This window comes from Zootermopsis nevadensis, unplaced genomic scaffold, assembly GCF_977971745.1.
Source record: "Zootermopsis nevadensis isolate Lab colony 2312 unplaced genomic scaffold, Znev_1.0 Znev_ptg000011l, whole genome shotgun sequence".
NCBI lineage: Eukaryota > Metazoa > Arthropoda > Insecta > Blattodea > Termopsidae > Zootermopsis > Zootermopsis nevadensis.
Window position 1 is genome coordinate 14,874,216 of NW_028259143.1, and position 20,635 is coordinate 14,894,850.

The 20,635-nt window shown below is 40.9% G+C and overlaps 1 protein-coding gene and 1 long non-coding RNA gene across 6 annotated transcripts in view; one reads left to right on the forward strand and one right to left on the reverse strand.

Annotated features, from left to right (window-relative positions):
* The window catches only part of Picot (putative inorganic phosphate cotransporter protein picot), a 100,433-nt gene that overhangs the window by 13,847 nt on the left and 65,951 nt on the right, over positions 1-20,635 (reverse strand). For 2 of the 5 annotated variants that reach the window (XM_022075988.2, XM_022075986.2), the window contains exons 2-3: positions 1,203-1,411; positions 386-631 (exon numbers count right to left, since the gene is read on the reverse strand). In XM_022075988.2, the coding sequence (XP_021931680.1) occupies positions 386-631; positions 1,203-1,411 (455 nt within the window). Of the gene's footprint in view, positions 1-385; positions 697-1,202; positions 1,412-7,233; positions 7,398-8,212; positions 8,732-20,635 lie in introns of those variants that run through there. The other 3 variants (XM_022075987.2, XM_022075989.2, XM_022075991.2) reach the window with 3 other exon arrangements.
* Positions 19,045-20,635, forward strand: part of LOC147874143 (uncharacterized) — a 43,069-nt gene continuing 41,478 nt past the window's right edge. The window contains exon 1 of the long non-coding RNA XR_015534648.1: positions 19,045-19,115. This is a non-coding gene — a long non-coding RNA (uncharacterized LOC147874143). The remainder of the gene's footprint in view (positions 19,116-20,635) is intronic.

Below are 20,635 nucleotides of genomic sequence, written 5' to 3' on the forward strand. Positions count from 1 at the left end.
ATTTTTCATTTCTACTCTGGAGCACAATAATCAGAGTAAAAAAACACTGCAACAATTTTTATTTGTAGCACTTTGGTGAGTACCACCTGGTTTGGGAACCACTGTTCTAGGTTGTAACACTGCAGACTTATAGGTACATACTCACTAGACCACATAGCATTACATCCGAGAAGACCAACATTGATGGCTACAATAATTTTCTCATAAACCGCCATAAAAATATCAATAACAATAATAGTTGGCAGAGGTGTTCGGTCCGCCTCGCATAAAGACGATTAAAAGAACGTGAACGCAGACCAAACCTGCAAATCACCTCAGAAATTACATTTATTCTTGCAAGAAAATGTGCACATATTCTCATAATAATAATAATTTCGGTACTTACCTCACCGAGCCCCTGAATGAACCTCACAACAATAAGCCAGGCAATGCCACCATTAGCTCCAACAGGAACTAGGAGACCAAACAATGAGTTGATAAGCATTCCAACACCCAAGAAGTATTTGGCTCCATATTTCTTTGCCATGATTCCAAATGGTATCTGTGTTAGGACATAACCGTAGAAGAAGCTGCTAAGGATATAACCTTGCAGTTTTGCGTCCCACACGAATGTGCCTGTATCAGACGATTTCTGGAACAAGAACATATGGACTTCTTGGTCTGGAACTGAGATCAGCATATCTGAAAATTTATTGTCTGGAAAAAGAAAACATATTCATTGAACACTATCTTCAGGTGATAAAACCATCATACATGTACTTCCAAATATTATCACTGAATCATCTTACAAAAAATACGACTGTAGAATATTTTCAAGAAAACCAGCAAGAAGATAACTTCATTAACCATTACCATGCAGGTTTTATTTTTTTTAAAAAAAAAACCTTCTTCTATGTTCCATTGCAACATTCTGTCTGCTGTTGAAAAAACACAAGTCGTTACCTTTAACCATCTAGAAGGGGTGGGACAGACTTCCCTAACCTCAAAAATGAAACAAATTCAGAAGTTCCACTGTCTATAAGTAAGATATTTCCTGTAAAATATGTGAATGGTTAAAAACTAGTTTAATTTGACTTCTTAAGAATAACAGAAAATCCTGGATTAGTGACTGGTGACAGAAAGAAAAATGTTATTTCCACCGCAGAACAATAAATATTACAAATGAAATATTCACGCCATTTCCTATATCACAATTTTCTTACCTCTGAACTATGTTTACTCATTTCAGCTACCCAACTGTTTGAGCTGTTGTCAGAATCACATTCATCGTCTAAAACAGTGTCATCTCTGGGCAAGGCTGTATGGTTCACCATGGCAACGATCGCCACTGACATGTTGGTACGCATTATGTAGGCATTTGCCATCCCAAGGAACAGCATGAAAGTAACAAAATGCCGTGTACCAAAACATGCTGAAAATTAAAAAAAAAAAAAACATAAAAGATGGTAGGACAATGTAATCAGGGCTGGAGTCAAGCAGTGCCCCTGTACTTTTGTGAGTGCTCAGGCACTGCCCTGGCACCCTTGTAAAGACAGCAATGTCACTCATTGACGGCGTAGCATAGGTTATTATTATTTAGTGTTCTGTCTGACGACAGGTCCATATGAACAGGATCCTTCCATCCTTTTCTCGGACTGGGACCTGTTCATATACGTTCTTGGCAGATGATCCAGAAGTGGTTTGCCATTGCCTTCTTCTGTGTGTGAATGGAGTAACTGTTGGGATGCCACGGAGGAAAACTCCGTATTGCCTAGACCACGGCCTTGCCCAACACAAGTTATAAATTCGGGCACCGCCGGGAATCGAACCCGAGACCCCAGGATTACAAGGCCAGCGTTCTAACCGATAGACCACCGTGGCACAATGTAGCATAGGTACAAGAGATTTACGATCCACCCCCCCACCAAAACATAAGATATGGAGTATAACCTTCTATAAGATCAAGAAAATTATGTTTTGTTGAGACCAGAAATCCAGCATCTTTAAATCTGTGAATTTCATGATCATCAATACAACTGGATGGCCGTAGACGTTGGTAAATAACAGTTAGTATGGGTAGTGCTTGACTGGGACTCCCTTTGAAATTATATAGTGAATTTATCTTCTGAGGCTTTTGAGGGCACGACGTAAAGACGGCAGTATTTGCTGAGGCAATGTACTGGGGTTGGTGAGTAATTTTAAACCCCTGTTTCAGTATTTATTCAACAGACAAGTGGACAGTTAGTTGCAAGTAAAGCAGCTTGTCTTTTCCCCCATAGCAACATGAATATAACATCTGTTCATGTTTCCTACTTGCTCATATGATTTTTATCTCTGACCTATAATTAATGTCTTGTGTGGTAAATCTTAAATGCAACACAAGTTTGTTTTTTTTTCAAGAAGTTGGTACATTTGATAACCATTTAATGCAAGACTGATATATGGTTCATGTATTCATATATTCACCATTACTCTCTACTCCTTGTTTTTATATTAGAGTTCAATTTTATATAGAAAATAACATTTTGTTACAACATAAATTAAATTCTAATTGGTGTGCATAAAATATTCACTTCCATCCATGCAAATCTATGCTTTAATATAAAATATGAAGATTTCTGTCTTCTGGGTTGTTGCGCCGTGTAGTCTGGTAGATGTTTACCGACGTTTCAGAGGTCAAACTGCCTCTGTCATCAGAGTATGAAGATTTCTGTCTTCTGGGTTGTTGCACCATGTAGTCTGGTAGATGTTTACCGACGTTTCAGAGGTCATACTGCCTCCGTCATCAGAGTATGAAGATTTCTGTCTTCTGGGTTGTTGCACCGTGTAGTCTGGTAGATGTTTACCGACGTTTCAGAGGTCATACTGCCTCCGTCATCAGAGTATGAAGATTTCTGTCTTCTGGGTTGTTGCGCTGTGTAGTATGGTAGATGTTAACAACGTTTCAGAGGTCATACTGCCTCCGTCATCAGAGTATGAAGATTTCTGTCTTCTGGGTTGTTGCACCGTGTAGTCTGGTAGATGTTTACCGACGTTTCAGAGGTCATACTGCCTCTGTCATCAGAGTATGAAGATTTCTGTCTTCTGGGTTGTTGCACCATGTAGTCTGGTAGATGTTTACCGACGTTTCAGAGGTCATACTGCCTCCGTCATCAGAGTATGAAGATTTCTGTCTTCTGGGTTGTTGCACCATGTAGTCTGGTAGATGTTTACCGACGTTTCAGAGGTCATACTGCCTCCGTCATCAGAGTATGAAGATTTCTGTCTTCTGGGTTGTTGCGCTGTGTAGTATGGTAGATGTTAACAACGTTTCAGAGGTCATACTGCCTCCGTCATCAGAGTATGAAGATTTCTGTCTTCTGGGTTGTTGCACCGTGTAGTCTGGTAGATGTTTACCGACGTTTCAGAGGTCATACTGCCTCCGTCATCAGAGTATGAAGATTTCTGTCTTCTGGGTTGTTGCGCTGTGTAGTATGGTAGATGTTAACAACGTTTCAGAGGTCATACTGCCTCCGTCATCAGAGTATGAAGATTTCTGTCTTCTGGGTTGTTGCGCTGTGTAGTCTGGTCGATGTTTACCAACGTTTCAGAGGTCATACTGCCTCCGTCATCAGGACAATTAATCTACCAGACCACACAGCGCAACAACCCAGAAGACAGAAATCTTCAAGCTCACCGGTGTGAAAACCTCAAATCTTATACAATATAAAATATGTTTCAATTACTTTGTAATGTTTCAATTTATTTATTTCTGAGCTGGGGTTAGTGCACAGAGCATCATGTGCCACTGATACACCCACTTAATATTGCTGTCTCAAATGAAAGACTGTTTTTCTAGCTTAGAAATTCCTTGTCATCATCAGACTACAATCCATAAGTGCTATTTTTAATGCATTATATTACATAAAATGTTCTATTACAGAAGAGTCTAATTTCCATCAAATCCATCAGTAACACTGCAAAATGCTAGAAAATTAATCATGTGAGCAATAAATTATGGTGTGTAATGAACATAAGCTGTGACTTAAAAGTTGAACAGCGTCATAAACAGGTTGATTACAGTGATTCAAAGCATATACACAAGAATGCATGAAACTAAGGAAGAACTTAACCAACATCAGGTTCATGGGATCACTGACAGCACATGGACTATGGACCATATGCTGGGTTCATGTTATCATGCCTTTGTGTTCATTATTTTCAGCTCATATAGTACTTTACTTCAATCCTGAATTATTTTACTTCATCACTTCTCAGAATACATTATTATATGTTTATAGTTTGTATGGAATTGTTCAAAAGGTGTGTTTTATGCAGTAGTTTAGGTTTGCTATCAGTCACATCTTCTTCTATGGCTCTCCGGTCCGTATTCGGTCCATGACCTCCTCAATTCTCCTCTTCCATTCGGTCCTCTGATAGGTCCATTCTGTCTGAGGCTTTGATCGAGGTTTCAAAATATCTTCCTTTTTACGGTGCAAGGTTGTTAGCCTTGCGACCAACCCCCAACCTGGAGGACCAGCTATCGGTTGCATACTGGCTAGATTTTTCTTTCATACTGAAGTTACTAATGATAATGCTAAATCCCATTTATTCAACCAATAACAGTGTGAACAAAATGACTGTATGTGGATTTAGTTCTTAAACCAAAAATATATTATATAATTTACTGTACGCCTACTTCCAGGCTGCTAACCACAGCATTTTTCACTGAAATTGTATCATCAGTATTTTAAGCATGGTTTTAATCTGCAGTAATAAATGGAGGTCATTTAGCAATTTCAGATTAAGACAGGTTGTGTTGACAGTGAATAATTTGAAAGCTAGCCTTGTCTAAGTTAATGCAGCATATTTACCAACACGATACCACGTTGTAATACAATATTACATTCGGCAAGTCAAGAAAATAGGCGCTGTTAACAAAATAACTGCCCCGACTGTACTGCCTTGTGGCCAGACTTAAAAATGAAATGTGATCACCACTTATCTAAAAGCTTTTAATTATTTCTATACAACTGCGGCCCAATTTCTTATCAAATACAATACTTCGAACTGTTACGAAACATATAATTAAGTTACACAGCATCTTTAGTGTCTATTAAAATCCATGATGCAAGAAAAAAGAAGGTCAGGGCATTTTCTGTTCATTGTGCTGTGAAACTCAGAAGTGCATAAAATTAAAGAATGTTAAGAAAAAGGTTACATTTTCATAATCAGAAATTCCGGTTCAACTGCTGCGATTTGTCGTGGTGGTGGGGCTCGAGTACCTCAGTGACCCCAAGAGCTACTGGTAGGGCCTCCCTAGCCAGATTGGTCGAGGGGGAGAGGTCAGACTAAGACAGGTACCTTGGTCCTCCAGGTTGGGGGTTGGTCACAAGGCTAACAACCTTGCAACATAAAAAGGAAGATGTTTCGAAACCTCAATCAGTCTCGGACAGATGGACCTAACAGAGGACCGAATGGAAGAGGAGAATTCAGGAGCCCATGGACCGAATACGGACCAGAGAGCCATAGGAGAACAAGAATGCATAAAAAAGCCTGTCCGTACGCAATGATCAACATTCCCATGTCCACAGAAGAACGCATAATCATCTGCCAGTTCAGTACCACCCTTGCTGTACTCCCACTAAATCTAACTTACATTTGTTGTTTTTAACAAAATAACCGGCTGAATAATGTAGTAATAAAACCTATCTTGATCTTCATTGTTCTGGAAAACTGATGAGATGATAATCATATTTGAACTTAGTTCTAACAAATGTGCTGAATTTAATCTACTCACTACTCCATCATGGACCTAATTTCTATGACTCACGGTATTTTTCCCAGATAGTTAAAACTGAAAACATTCTTAAATTATTTATTACTGGTTTTCCAACATCATTAAATTTTATCTATATTTACTTCCACATCAACTTATTTGTTTTCCTGTAAATGTACTTGTGTTATTTATATCCTTAATCTCTTTTGGAGATAGAAGTTGAAGGAGACTCGATTTTGTTGGCCTCTAAGGTGGAGGGCTTCGGTTAATTCGGCAATTAACTTTCAGGTTCCGGAGGCCATCTAGTTAGTTAAGTTAGTTATATTCTTAACCTACAAATTATGTCACCAACATCATGAAGGTCATTAAATTCCATTAGTCATGCATAAACTGCCAACATTTAATTTCATATTTGTGGAAATGTTACACAAGAGTATGAAGAAAATTAATTTTTAAGATTTTAACTAGTCAATATGTATTATGTGTCCCTAATTGAAAGAAAAGTTATTTTTACAAGTACATCTATTTGTGTTCCTCCAGTGCTTTACTAACTCAAGTTTGATCTGTTCATTAATTTTTATATAAATAAGTATGACATAAGAAGAACCTAAACCAACTATAAATATTGATACACACTAAATGAAGACAGTCTACAGGAAGTTATTCAAATACCAAGATGCCATCGGTCAGTAAAGCTATGGGCTGGATGAGTGAGATTCACTTACCAATATATCGGGATTCTTCCCTTTGCCGCAAAGTCCAGACCTAACCTCGGTTCCACGAATCTCATATCCAATGTGTAACAGGATTGTTTTCTTGGGAGTAACGCAGTTGGGGTATGAACCAAACTATACACTCCAATTGTGCTGAAGTTAAAAATGTGTGGAGCTCTCCCTCCGCTTCCTCATATTCAAAATGGTGTGGTGATTAGTTAAGCTACAGGGATAAATTTACCTATTTATATTTCATATGGTAAATATGAGCAGTGGTATACCTGTTTATAAATTCACAAACCACGTGTTATTAAATTTTACTTATTCACAAACAATATTTCACAGGCCATATGACCCAAATTATTTATAACTTCAGTATAAAAAAAAAAGTAAAGCTGCCCCACTATAGGCACTTGGTGGGAGAGAGGAGGTATAGCTCCTACTCATTCTTAACCTCAGCACTAGATGGGGGCAAGTGGTCAACATCATGCCCCAGCTGTGTGTTACCCCCAGGAAAGGACCCTGGCACCCATTAGATAGGTGGTTGCCGCCACAGGAGACCAAACCCCAATCGACCAGTCCGTAGCCAGTCACTATACTGACCGAGCTACCCCGGCTCTTTTGTAATAATAAGTGACGGGGGTTACAGGTTAAATGGTATGGCCCTCTCATCAAGATGGATATGCTGACATTTATGTTCTCAGTGTTTAGAACAATGAATTAAATATAAGAACAAAAACATAAGGTCTACATTACATACTGTACAAGATTAGATTTGATTACCTCTAGGTGCATTTGGTCTGCGTGTCTTTTCTCTGAAAATCTTTGTTCCAGCCGTACATATTCTGGTGCTTGCTCTATTATTCCATTCATCTTCATTTTATAGGTACGTTGCTGTCAGACATTTTGGTGCCTTATTGGAAAATTTAGTTATTTTGTGATGTTTGCTGTTTGCTGTTTGTTGAATTTGAGTGTAATTGCAAAAATAAAGAACAGTTAAACTGTGATATCTAAAGTATAAAATCATTGGTGATGGAAAAATCTGCTTCCAAATATTCATTGCAACTATCCATGTAACTTTATTCCATACTGTGCTCAGATGAAACACACTCAGTACAAACAGGCCTAGCCAGCCAAAGTAAGGGAGGAATAAAACTAAAAAATTTTAACAATCTGACTTGTGCTTTGGATCACAAATATATGTGCTATGAACAATGTAATATATTAAGTTCAGAAGTAAATAAAAGGCAGTCTGAAACGGGATTCTGTTATAAGCAGGCATAAGACAGGAAAGATTTTATAAAATGGCATTTTTATAAATCATACCAGTAGCTGAATTACATTTTCAAAACACAGTAATTCTGAAATTTCAAAATACCAGAATGGAAACTGGGTACAATTATGTGTATCTACGTGTTTGTTAAATTTTCTGTTGAAGTTCATAATTTATCTTGATGTTATAAATTCTGTTAAAATTATTACAGTTGGCCTGGAATCTGAACACTGGCAGCACTAAATACGATAACCCGATTTTCGCCACTAAAATATAAACACGATGCTTTCATGTTTCCATCACTGTTACGGTGTGTGTCTCAGTATGCGCAAGCGCTCTACCTCGGTGCACGTGTCAAGAATTTCAAGTCATGCTAGCTACGTAATGAGGCTACAATAATTTATTGGTCCGTGGTTGTCAGGTTTTTACATTATTATACACAGAAGCACAATAATTAATTCCAACACACAATAATATATGATGACGCACCTTTCTTTGGTAGTCGTATATCTTCTTCGTCGGTTGGTAATGGTATGTGGGCTCCCAGGTTCGTCCCATTCCTCTCTCTGGCCACTTTGCGCATGGCACTGTTAACTCATGCACACACACGGCACAAATGAACGTAAGATCGGCCAGCCGCGACCCTGATGCTACTCGAACGCGATAAAGCTTAGTTCTTCCATTTGGATTGCTCTATATACCAGACCTTTCTGCCTCTGTAACACTGTCTCGACCACGTGGTGGCGTAAGATGAATTACGTATCCCCCCGTCAACTACCACTGGCGACAACTTATTACAGGCACTGCTACCTCAGTCTGCTTATCTCCGTCGTATCCGCTCGCTGTAAGTTACGCAACGCTGCCAGTATTGACTAGATGACCGTATGTGCTGGGTGTTATGCGCGAAATTATTACATCTTTCTTTGTAAATGTACCAACAGTTTCTTGTTATGTGCATACCAGACATTAACTTTGAAAGAACCGGTTCCATCTTGTTTAAACCCGTTGCTGATGAACTTTATTCGTCATTCGTAGTGTCTCCGCCTTCAGTGATGAGTTCATAAAATCAATTACCGGTATCTAAACACAATAACGGCCTCAAAGTATAATGTTACGTTCGTATTTACAATACATATTACTATTATATTTTATACCAAAAAATGCACATAGGCATGTTAACTTTGGCCTATATTACAATCTTGCCACCAAATACAATACGCGTGAATCATATATTTATTTCAATGCGTTCTCTGCACAAAGTGCATAGCGAAAACGCATTTTTGCCTGATCATGTCTGTCCCTCCGTCCATCTGACCGGTCGATTTAACTCGAGAACCGCTGGATGGATTTTGATGAAATTTGAATATCCTACGAGCGGTGATGACAAAATGATGGATGGAAAAAAATCGCGAGGTAGACTTACCGGTGCTGCAATCTCGTGGTCAAAGCGGGGACTATCAAACTAGGCAAATGCACGTTGCAAGGAACTCGTGAGGACATTATGTGCATTCTGGTATGGAATTGACTGTCGGAGCTTGTAGAATTATAACTGAATCAGGGCAACAGGCCTCTTCAGTCGAATATCCCAGAAGGCTGTCATCTTTAGACATTGATAAGGTGGTTAAAGGTCAATCAGTCATTGACCATCAACAATTGTCAGGACATGAAACGAATAGCAACGGTTTAAAACAAACCTTTGACTGCATTTTGGCCTGGCCTACATTTCATAACTGCATTTCCTCAACGCATGGATACACCGCAATGACTCGATCACGATAAACCATAATGACGTCAAGTCGATTAAAATCTTAGAAGACTGATTCTGCGTGACTGTTCAATTACTCCGAAAAATATACTGATTTCTGTACGAAACTAGACCTAATACGCCTTCGACCTACCTCTTTCTACGATATTAAAAGAAGATTTTATGATTTCCTTGAGCAGAGAGCATGCAATTCGGTTGTCGCGTCCGTCTGTCTCTCCGCACATCTCATACTGATGAGGTCTACAGCAAAAGCCGTGGGGTGGGTGTTCGCAGGCTTGCCCATCCAACTTTTTAGTTGGCTTGATCTATGGACATTCGGTAGGACTCCTTGGACGAGGCATCGGCCCGTCGCAAGGCCTCTACCTTGAGTGGGATTCGAACCCACGGTCCCAGCGACCAAGCGACACAAGGCCCACGCCTCAGAAATGAATTTGTGGGATAAAATTACCCCAAATGACGCTGATGTGTAAAAAAAAGGTTCTTCCTAAACGATAAGTCGTTGGAAAAGTGATCTTCTTTGGGGAAATGATTCTTTAAGGGCGTCCAAAAAATATACAATGGCGAGTCATAAAAGTACGTTCAGAATGGCACAGAAGCATTTCCTTTGCAGATACACACACAAAACCCTGAGAATATTTACGATCTCCGTGTTTGCATAATTGGGCACAGAATTGTCCAGAAGACTTCCAGAAGACTTCCAGAAGAGCGCGTAGTCCTAGACCAGGGGTGGCCAACCCAAATGATCTTTCGGGCCACTTTGGAAATGCATCATAACTCCGCGGGCCACATATAAAATTATATATCCCCATATTAGATTTAGATACACTATAGACATTTTTTTGGAGTGAAAAATTGAAACATAATGAGTTAATATTAAAATAATTATCCTGCAGTCACAGCACACAAAACGAAACCAAAAAGCAAATTTTCACTTGAAACTGAGAGTCTGCTCTGCTCTGCTATCAACAATCAACTGTGCGTATATAGGTATGGTCACTGCGTCACTGAGGGCACTTAAGAGTGAAACATAGAACCTGTTATATTAGATGTTCCAAGATGCACGCGCATCATGAGTTCGCAGAATATAGTTTAATTATTCTGCGAACTCATAACTGTAAACTCATGAATAAAACAGGCAATATCTGTCATATATTCGCAAGAATATTATTTTAAAATCAAAGTTAATTTTTTCTCATAATTTCGACAGATAATTTTTGAATATATGGATGCACAAATAATGTATTTTTTTAATGCATTGGTTTTCACTACTTTGGCCATTATAAAATAAATATATTTTGTAAAAGTGTGATGAATCTCGCGGGCCGGAAAAATGTTCAAGGCGGGCCACATGCGGCCCGCGGGCCGCGGGTTGGCCACCCCTGTCCTAGACGGTGAGTCACACGAATGTTTTCCTTTCCCTTAAACACGGATTGGGCGTGAGATCCAGTTCCGAGTCTATTTTCTCCTTGGTGAGCCTCGTCGTTTACTAATTCGTACGTCAGGAAGATTTCCATTTAGAAAAATTGAAGAGAATATATTCCGGATTTCCCGTTCAGTTTCAAACGCAAGTCCTGTGTTTTTAAAGCCAATTGTGCAGTTCTTCAGACTTAGTGACTTCATATATAGGAAAGTTCTTCTTGATAAACTAATAGTCGCTCAGCTATCCAAGACATTTCCCAATTTTTATCGAACCCAAAGTTCATTATCGTGTTCACAAAAGTCGGCCATCAGTTCCTAGTTTTAGGCACTTAAAAACCAGTCTTCATCCTTCATTTTACGTTATTATTCCTTGCATGTGTTCGTCTCATTCCCTTCAGGTTTTACGACCAAACTTTTACGTTTTTCTCGCCTGCCCCATAAAACAGAACTGCAAAACCTGCAGAGATCTGTATTACCGATTGGAGTATCCATTAGAAAACAATTTGTTTCCTACTGAGGCTGTTTCTAGGCTACACGGTGACTGTGTAGTGCAGGTGTGCCTATAAACCAAATTCGCACGAAGTAAATGTGACGTATCGAGCAAATGAAGGGAAATCCTTTGTAAAATTACAGTCTTTCAGACTCGTTTAACTTCCGGTTTGTGTCGTCGTCCGTTTCCTGCTTGAAATTTATATCCGACTCCAACCACAATAGCTATTGCTAATGGAACTTCTGAACGAAATATGTCGTGTTTTCTAGGGCACTTCCAAACGACTAAAACACGGCAGCCTCGCAAATTATTGAGGTGCGAACTCTGCTGGTGCCAAACAGCGACAGATCTATTTAAACTGCGCAGTTTTGTTCTTACAACAGATCGTAAGGGGATTAGACACAGGTGGGAGGTTAGTCAGAGTATGAAATTAGCCCACAATATGGTCCAGTGGAGGGAAGCCTTAAAAGGCAAGGAAATTCTGCACCAGGAAAGCGACTACCAGCTTCTCAATAACTGTGTTTCATCGAGTTGGTGAACTCATTTGTGTATGCCAAAAATTCCTGTAAATATACAAACATGGCGACTCCGCGAAAATCTAAAACAATGTCTTTAGATAAAACCAATTTTTCCTGCGAAATTTCAAGAATAATGGGAACTGAAAGTAATTTAACGTCATCACGTCTTAATTTTCACTGAAAATAAAGACTTGTTACGCACCAAGTACGAGGTGCGATCGGAAAGTTTCAAGACTGTGTCAATAGAGGGCGAACCGGATGTAGTACGAGCTTCTGCCGCTAGAAGGTGCGGCCTACATTCATAGTGAATCAGTGTGCCAGCCGGCATCATCGAATTAGCATTTGTTTCTTAGTTACGGGCGTTTTGGTAGTGCATTACACCGACCCTCCTGCGATTTCGGAATGGCGTGTGCATCAAATTTTGCCAAAGACTCGCCAAAACGGCTACGAAAACCTATGAAATGCTAAAGCAAGCATTTGGGGAGTCCGCAATGGGTCGTGCACAAACTTTTGTGTGGCATTCACGTTTTAAAAATGGCCGAACCTCTGTCGATGATGACGAGCGTTCTGGACGACCATCTTCGAGCACAACGCCCGAAAATGTTACGAAGATTCGGCAGGCCATTCACGAAGATCGACGTCGTACCATCAACGACTTGTGCGACATTGTTGGGACCTGTCAGCTGATTCTAAAGGAAGAACTCCACATGCGACGCATCCTGTCTGAGGACCAGAAGCAGAATCGACTTCTCGTTTGTCAGGAGCTCAAAGATCTTGCAAGAACCGACCCCAACTTCCTTTCTAAGCTCCGTGCGACTTCTTCCTCTTCCCAAAAATTGAAAATTCAGCTAAAGGGAAGGAGATTTGAGACGATAGAAGAGATTCAGGCAGAATCGCAAATGGTGCTTGACAGGCTGACAAAGAAAGATTTCCAGGGATGCTTCCAGGCTTGGCAGCGGCGCTGGGATCGTTGTGTTCACTCCCAGGGGAACTACTTCGAGGGTGATGGATGAATTTAATACCTGAGATAAGTGTAAGGGTTTTTATAAGCGCAGTCTAGAAACTTTCCGATCGCACCTCGTATGTCGCTCAATGTCAGTGTTCCTTATTGGAGTCCAATGAAACTGCCCTGACACAATTTGTGGCATTCCAAGAATTTACATCCTATGCAAATATTCTAGCAGATAAAGACCATGGATGTACTAATCATCAATCAGCCTTACAAACTAGTCCATCAATCAGTGGGCTCTTTAAATAGCTCTGTTAGCAGTGAACAGGAAAATACTGTCACCATGTCAAAGAACACCTCATTCTAGCTTATCAACGTAACTCTTACGGAATCACGTGTAATCTCATCGAGATTACTTCATTGATTAATTTAAATCTATGACAGTATGTCACTCTTTGACTGACTGTATAAATTTAGATTTGTTTAAATATAGATCCTTGCGCGACCTGTTTAAAACACGAGAATCACCATTCGGTTTAAGCCCATTTGCTCTAATGTAGACGCAACTCCACGGACCTTCAGTCTGCAAGAACCTGCCGCCTCGGACATCGACGTTGAAATTCCTTCAGTAGTTTACTGAAAGACTGTGTTATCTACAAAGCATTCGTTGAGTCCACGTGTATTTTAATTTAATTTCTTAACCTTCAAGGCAATAAGTGCGAGCAGATGTCACACCGGTTGCATTTAGAGGATACGTTTAGGGGTCAACATCCATACCACTGAAATAGCCTACTTGGAATTACGTAATTAATGTTCTTCCGTTCAAGAACGATCTATGATGAGGATCTGATGTGCCTGTCAGACTTCAGCAGAGGGGACACCAGTTTCTTTTATTATTTATTTTATTTAGTGTTCTGTCTGACGACAGGTCCATATGAACAGGATCCTTCCATCCTTTTCTCGGACTGGGACCTGTTCATATACGTTCTTGGCAGATGATCCAGAAGTGGTTTGCCATTGCCTTCTTCTGTGTGTGAATGGAGTAATTGTTGGGATGCCACGGAGGAAAACTCCGTGTTGCCCAGACCACGGCCTTGCCCAACACAAGTTATAAATTCGGGCACCGCCGGGAATCGAACCCGAGACCCCCAGGATTACAAGGCCAGCGTTCTAACCGCTAGACCACCTCATCTTATTATTATTTAGTGTTCTGTCTGACGACAGGTCCATATGAACAGGATCCTTCCATCCTCTTCTCGGACTGGGACCTGTTCATATACGTTCTTGGCAGATGATCCAGAAGTGGTTTGCCATTGCCTTCTTCTGTGTGTGAATGGAGTAATTGTTGGGATGCCACGGAGGAAAACTCCGTGTTGCCTAGACCACGGCCTTGCCCAACACAAGTTATAAATTCGGGCACCGCCGGGAATCGAACCCGAGACCCCCAGCGTTCTAACCGCTAGACCACCGTGGCTATACTTCCACATGTTAACCTTCTATTAATCCTTCGCTATCACTAACTTCCTCTTTGTTCTGGTGTAAACAAGTGACTGTCAGTTCTGTACATGTGTCTGAAGAATTGAGAGGCGAATGAAAATGCAGAGAAAAGAATAATGAAGAAGAGAATCAAAAGATGAAATCAGAAAAAGTGGACAAAAGAAGAAGAAGGAGGAGGTGGAGGAAGCAACAACGTCCTATTCCGCGGGTCGCGTCCGTAAATTTTGAATTCTTGTTACAAATACGTCATTCTGTCATTTCGACCAATCAGGTTGCCACTTCGTTTGATGACGTAAACAAACATTTCTCTTTGTCTCCTCAAACCGTAATAAGAACAAGGCGGCAAGAAGAAAACATGGTTTACGGCACAACACAAAGAGACCGGGGTGTTAGGAGCACATTTTCTTAAATGCGACCTTTTATAGAAATGAAATGCAGTTTTACTTTTGCGTAAATTAATCTACATTTCTAAGCGCGCGTCATTTCATTGATGTTCGTGATGCTTACGTTAATTTATGTCACGTAGGTCTAGGCCCTGATGATGGAGGCAGCATGACTTCAGAAAAGTTGGTAAACATCGACCAGACTACACAGCGCAAGAAGCCAGAAGACAGAAATCTTCATACTCTGATGACGGAGGCAGTATGACCTCTGAAACGTTGGTAAACATCTACCAGACTACACAGCGCAACAACCCAGAAGACAGAAATCTTCATACTCTGATGACGGAGGCAGTATGACCTCTGAAACGTTGGTTAACATCGACCAGACTACACAGCGCAAGAACCCAGAAGACAGAAATCTTCATACTCTGATGACGGAGGCAGTATGACCTCTGAAACGTTGGTAAACATCTACCAGAATACACAGCGCAACAACCCAGAAGACACAAATCTTCATACTCTGATGACGGAGGCAGTATGACCTCTGAAACGTTGGTAAACATCTACCAGAATACACAGCGCAACAACCCAGAAGACACAAATCTTCATACTCTGATGACGGAGGCAGTATGACCTCTGAAACGTTGGTAAACATCTACCAGAATACACAGCGCAACAACCCAGAAGACAGAAATCTTCATACTCTGATGACGGAGGCAGTATGACCTCTGAAACGTTGGTAAACATCTACCAGAATACACAGCGCAACAACCCAGAAGACACAAATCTTCATACTCTGATGACGGAGGCAGTATGACCTCTGAAACGTTGGTAAACATCTACCAGAACACACAGCGCAACAACCCAGAAGACAGAAATCTTCATACTCTGATGACGGAGGCAGTATGACCTCTGAAACGTTGGTAAACATCTACCAGACTACACAGCGCAACAACCCAGAAGACAGAAATCTTCATACTCTGATGACGGAGGCAGTATGACCTCTGAAACGTTGGTAAACATCTACCAGACTACACAGCGCAACAACCCAGAAGACAGAAATCTTCATACTCTGATGACGGAGGCAGTATGACCTCTGAAACGTTGGTTAACATCGACCAGACTACACAGCGCAAGAAGCCAGAAGACAGAAATCTTCATACTCTGATGACGGAGGCAGTATGACCTCTGAAACGTTGGTAAACATCTACCAGACTACACAGCGCAACAACCCAGAAGACAGAAATCTTCATACTCTGATGACGGAGGCAGTATGACCTCTGAAACGTTGGTAAACATCTACCAGACTACACAGCGCAACAACCCAGAAGACAGAAATCATCATACTCTGATGACGGAGGCAGTATGACCTCTGAAACGTTGGTTAACATCTACCAGACTACACAGCGCAACAACCCAGAAGACAGAAATCTTCATACTCTGATGACGGAGGCAGTATGACCTCTGAAACGTTGGTAAACATCTACCAGACTACACAGCGCAACAACCCAGAAGACAGAAATCTTCATACTCTGATGACGGAGGCAGTATGACCTCTGAAACGTTGGTTAACATCGACCAGACTACACAGCGCAAGAACCCAGAAGACAGAAATCTTCATACTCTGATGACGGAGGCAGTATGACCTCTGAAACGTTGGTTAACATCGACCAGACTACACAGCGCAACAACCCAGAAGACAGAAATCTTCATACTCTGATGACGGAGGCAGTATGACCTCTGAAACGTTGGTAAACATCTACCAGACTACACGGCGCAACAACCCAGAAGACAGAAATCTTCATACTCATCGCCCTGATGGCGAAGGTAGTAGGACCTCTGAAACGTTGGTTAACATCGACCATACTACACAGCGCAACAACCCAGAAGACAGAAATCTTCATACTCTGATGACGGAGGCAGTATGACCTCTGAAACGTTGGTTAACATCGACCAGACTACACAGCGCAACAACCCAGAAGACAGAAATCTTCATACTCTGATGACGGAGGCAGTATGACCACTGAAACGTTGGTAAACATCTACCAGAATACACAGCGCAACAACCCAGAAGACAGAAATCCTCATACTCTGATGACGGAGGCAGTATGACCTGTGAAACGTTGGTAAACATCTACCAGACTACACAGCGCAACAACCCAGAAGACAGAAATCTTCATACGCTGATGACGGAGGCAGTATGACCTGTGAAACGTTGGTAAACATCGACCAGACTACACAGCGCAACAACCCAGAAGACAGAAATCTTCATACTCATCGCCCTGATGACGGAGGCAGTATGACCTCTGAAACGTTGGTAAACATCGACCAGACTACACAGCGCAACAACCCAGAAGACAGAAATCTTCATACTCTGATGACGGAGGCAGTATGACCTCTGAAACGTTGGTAAACATCGACCAGACTACACAGCGCAACAACCCAGAAGACAGAAATCTTCATACTCTGATGACGGAGGCAGTATGACCTCTGAAACGTTGGTAAACATCGACCAGACTACAAAGCGCAACAACCCAGAAGACAGAAATCTTCATACTCATCGCCCTGATGACGGAGGCAGTATGACCTCTGAAACGTTGGTAAACATCGACCAGACTACACAGCGCAACAACCCAGAAGACAGAAATCTTCATACTCATCGCCCTGATGACGGAGGCAGTATGACCTCTGAAACGTTGGTAAACATCGACCAGACTACACAGCGCAACAACCCAGAAGACAGAAATCTTCATACTCTGATGACGGAGGCATTATGACCTCTGAAACGTTGGTAAACATCGACCAGACTACACAGCGCAACAACCCAGAAGACAGAAATCTTCATACTCTGATGACGGAGGCAGTATGACCTCTGAAACGTTGGTAAACATCGACCAGACTACACAGCGCAACAACCCAGAAGACAGAAATCTTCATACTCATCGCCCTGATGACGGAGGCAGTATGACCTCTGAAACGTTGGTAAACATCGACCAGACTACACAGCGCAACAACCCAGAAGACAGAAATCTTCATACTCTGATGACGGAGGCAGTATGACCTCTGAAACGTTGGTAAACATCGACCAGACTACACAGCGCAACAACCCAGAAGACAGAAATCTTCATACTCTGATGACGGAGGCAGTATGACCTCTGAAACGTTGGTAAACATCGACCAGACTACACAGCGCAACAACCCAGAAGACAGAAATCTTCATACTCTGATGACGGAGGCAGTATGACCTCTGAAACGTTGGTAAACATCGACCAGACTACACAGCGCAACAACCCAGAAGACAGAAATCTTCATACTCTGATGACGGAGGCAGTATGACCTCTGAAACGTTGGTAAACATCGACCAGACTACACAGCGCAACAACCCAGAAGACAGAAATCTTCATACGCTGATGACGGAGGCAGTATGACCTCTGAAACGTTGGTAAACATCGACCAGACTACACAGCGCAACAACCCAGAAGACAGAAATCTTCATACGCTGATGACGGAGGCAGTATGACCTCTGAAACGTTGGTAAACATCGACCAGACTACACAGCGCAACAACCCAGAAGACAGAAATCTTCATACTCTGATGACGGAGGCAGTATGACCTCTGAAACGTTGGTAAACATCGACCAGACTACACAGCGCAACAACCCAGAAGACAGAAGTCTTCATTATAAATTGTTTCGTCTTTGCCGTTGTCTACGTTGGTCTTTTGCGCTCTAACGCCCTGAAGACTTACGGGCACATAACCAACACTTCCGACGACGAAAATCTCTTCTCCTCTGAAACGTTGGTATCTGCCTGCAAGTCATTACAACCCAGAAGACAGACGTCGAAATCGCCGTCCGAACCTCAGATCTCACAAGGTGCAGCTGCTCTTGTTTTGAAATCTACTCTGCAGATTATTTCAGACAATTCGCAAGCAGCTTGTTACCAACAACGCATGTGCGGTACTTAGTAGTTTCCTAATTGGAAGGATTCTGTATCTTCGAATGAAGTGGATCTAGAAGGAGACGATCCTATCGTAACACTTGGTTGATCAGACTGAAAATAATACCCATGTAAGTCCCGCCGGAGGAGCGAACTTTCTGACACACAGAATGTGACCCTGACAGAAGGCCGACCGACCCACGATCCGAAAACTCTCGACTGAGAAGACGAACGGCCGTGGTTGCTCTTTCACGAGGTCGCGACTTCAACACGGGTCACGAATAAGACGTCACTTTCTGTCCGATAATATTTGGTACTAGCTTTTTGATAGACGTTATACCAGGGGATTGACAAAACGGCTTAGAGTTTTCGTTTCTCAACAGCAAGCAAGCATGCACGTGGTCTATTGCAGTACGCGAAGACATCTTAGGGGGTACGTGAAATTTTAAAAAATACATTATTTTATGATAAACACTGAATAATCAGTAATGTAATTTATTTAATTTATTTTAGATGTAGATTATATACTATGTATAACTTGAATTATACACCGAATTTGGGGGTATAAAGTTGAAGAGAAATTATATCTGGGGGGTTTTATTTTACCCCCGGGGGTACGCGAAGACATCTTAGGGGGTACGTGAAATTTAAAAAAATACATTATTTTATGATAAACACTGAATAATCAGTAATGTAATTTATTTAATTTATCTTAGATGTAGATTATATACTATGTATAACTTGAATTATACACCAACGACTTTGGGGGTACAAAGTTGAAGAGAAATTATATCTGGGGGGGATTTATTTTACCCCCCGGGGGTACGCGAAGACATCTTAGGGGGTACGTGAAATTTTAAAAAAATATATTATTTTATGATAAACACCGAATAATCAGTAATGTAATTTATTTAATTTATTTCAGATGTAGATTATATACTATGTATAACTTGAATTATACACCAACGACTTTGGGGGTACAAAGTTGAAGAGAAATTATATCTGGGGGGTTTTATTTTACCCCCGGGGGTACACGAAGACATCTTAGGGGGTACGTGAAATTTAAAAAAATACATTATTTTATGATAAACACTGAATAATCAGTAGTGTAATTTATTTAATTTATCTTAGATGTAGATTATATACTATGTATAACTTGAATTATACACCAACAACTTTGGGGGTACAAAGTTTAAGAGAAATTATATCTGGGGGGGTTTTATTTTACCCCCCGGGGGTACACGAAGACATCTTAGGGGGTACGTGAAATTTAAAAAATATATATATTATTTTATGATAAACACTGAATAATCAGTAATGTAATTTATTTAATTTATCTTAGATGTAGATTATATACTATGTATAACTTGAATTATACACCAACAACTTTGGGGGTACAAAGTTAAAGAGAAATTATATCTGGGGGTACGCGAACAAAAAAAGGTTGAATACCACTGGTCTATTGGACTGCACACATTTTTCAAATACTTCCTTTGCCATTCTGGGTACATCAATGGCTCGACGTTAAATAATCTACAAACAAACTCGATGTTAATTTATTTCTGACAGAAATAAGTCGCTCGACTGCAGAGAGTGACAAACGATACATTACATAATCATCACATGAATCCCAAACCCAATTTCAGAGAAATTTGAAGGGTAATTCATAGATCTAAAACTTCTTGACGATGGTGAAGAGTCAATTGAATAAAAATTTTCTTGGATATTATCCATCGTCTAGTAAATATAAAACGTAAAACGACGTTTCGGAGATGGGACTCTATCTCCGTCTTCAGGTTCGTACACAGTTGGGCCCACTAGATAGAGCTTGTCCGGAGATAGGGATTAGCTCTATCTAGTGGGCCCAACTGTGTAGGAACCTGAAGACGGAGATAGAGTCCCATCTCCGAAACGTCGTTTTACGTTTTATATTTACTAGACGATGGATAATAT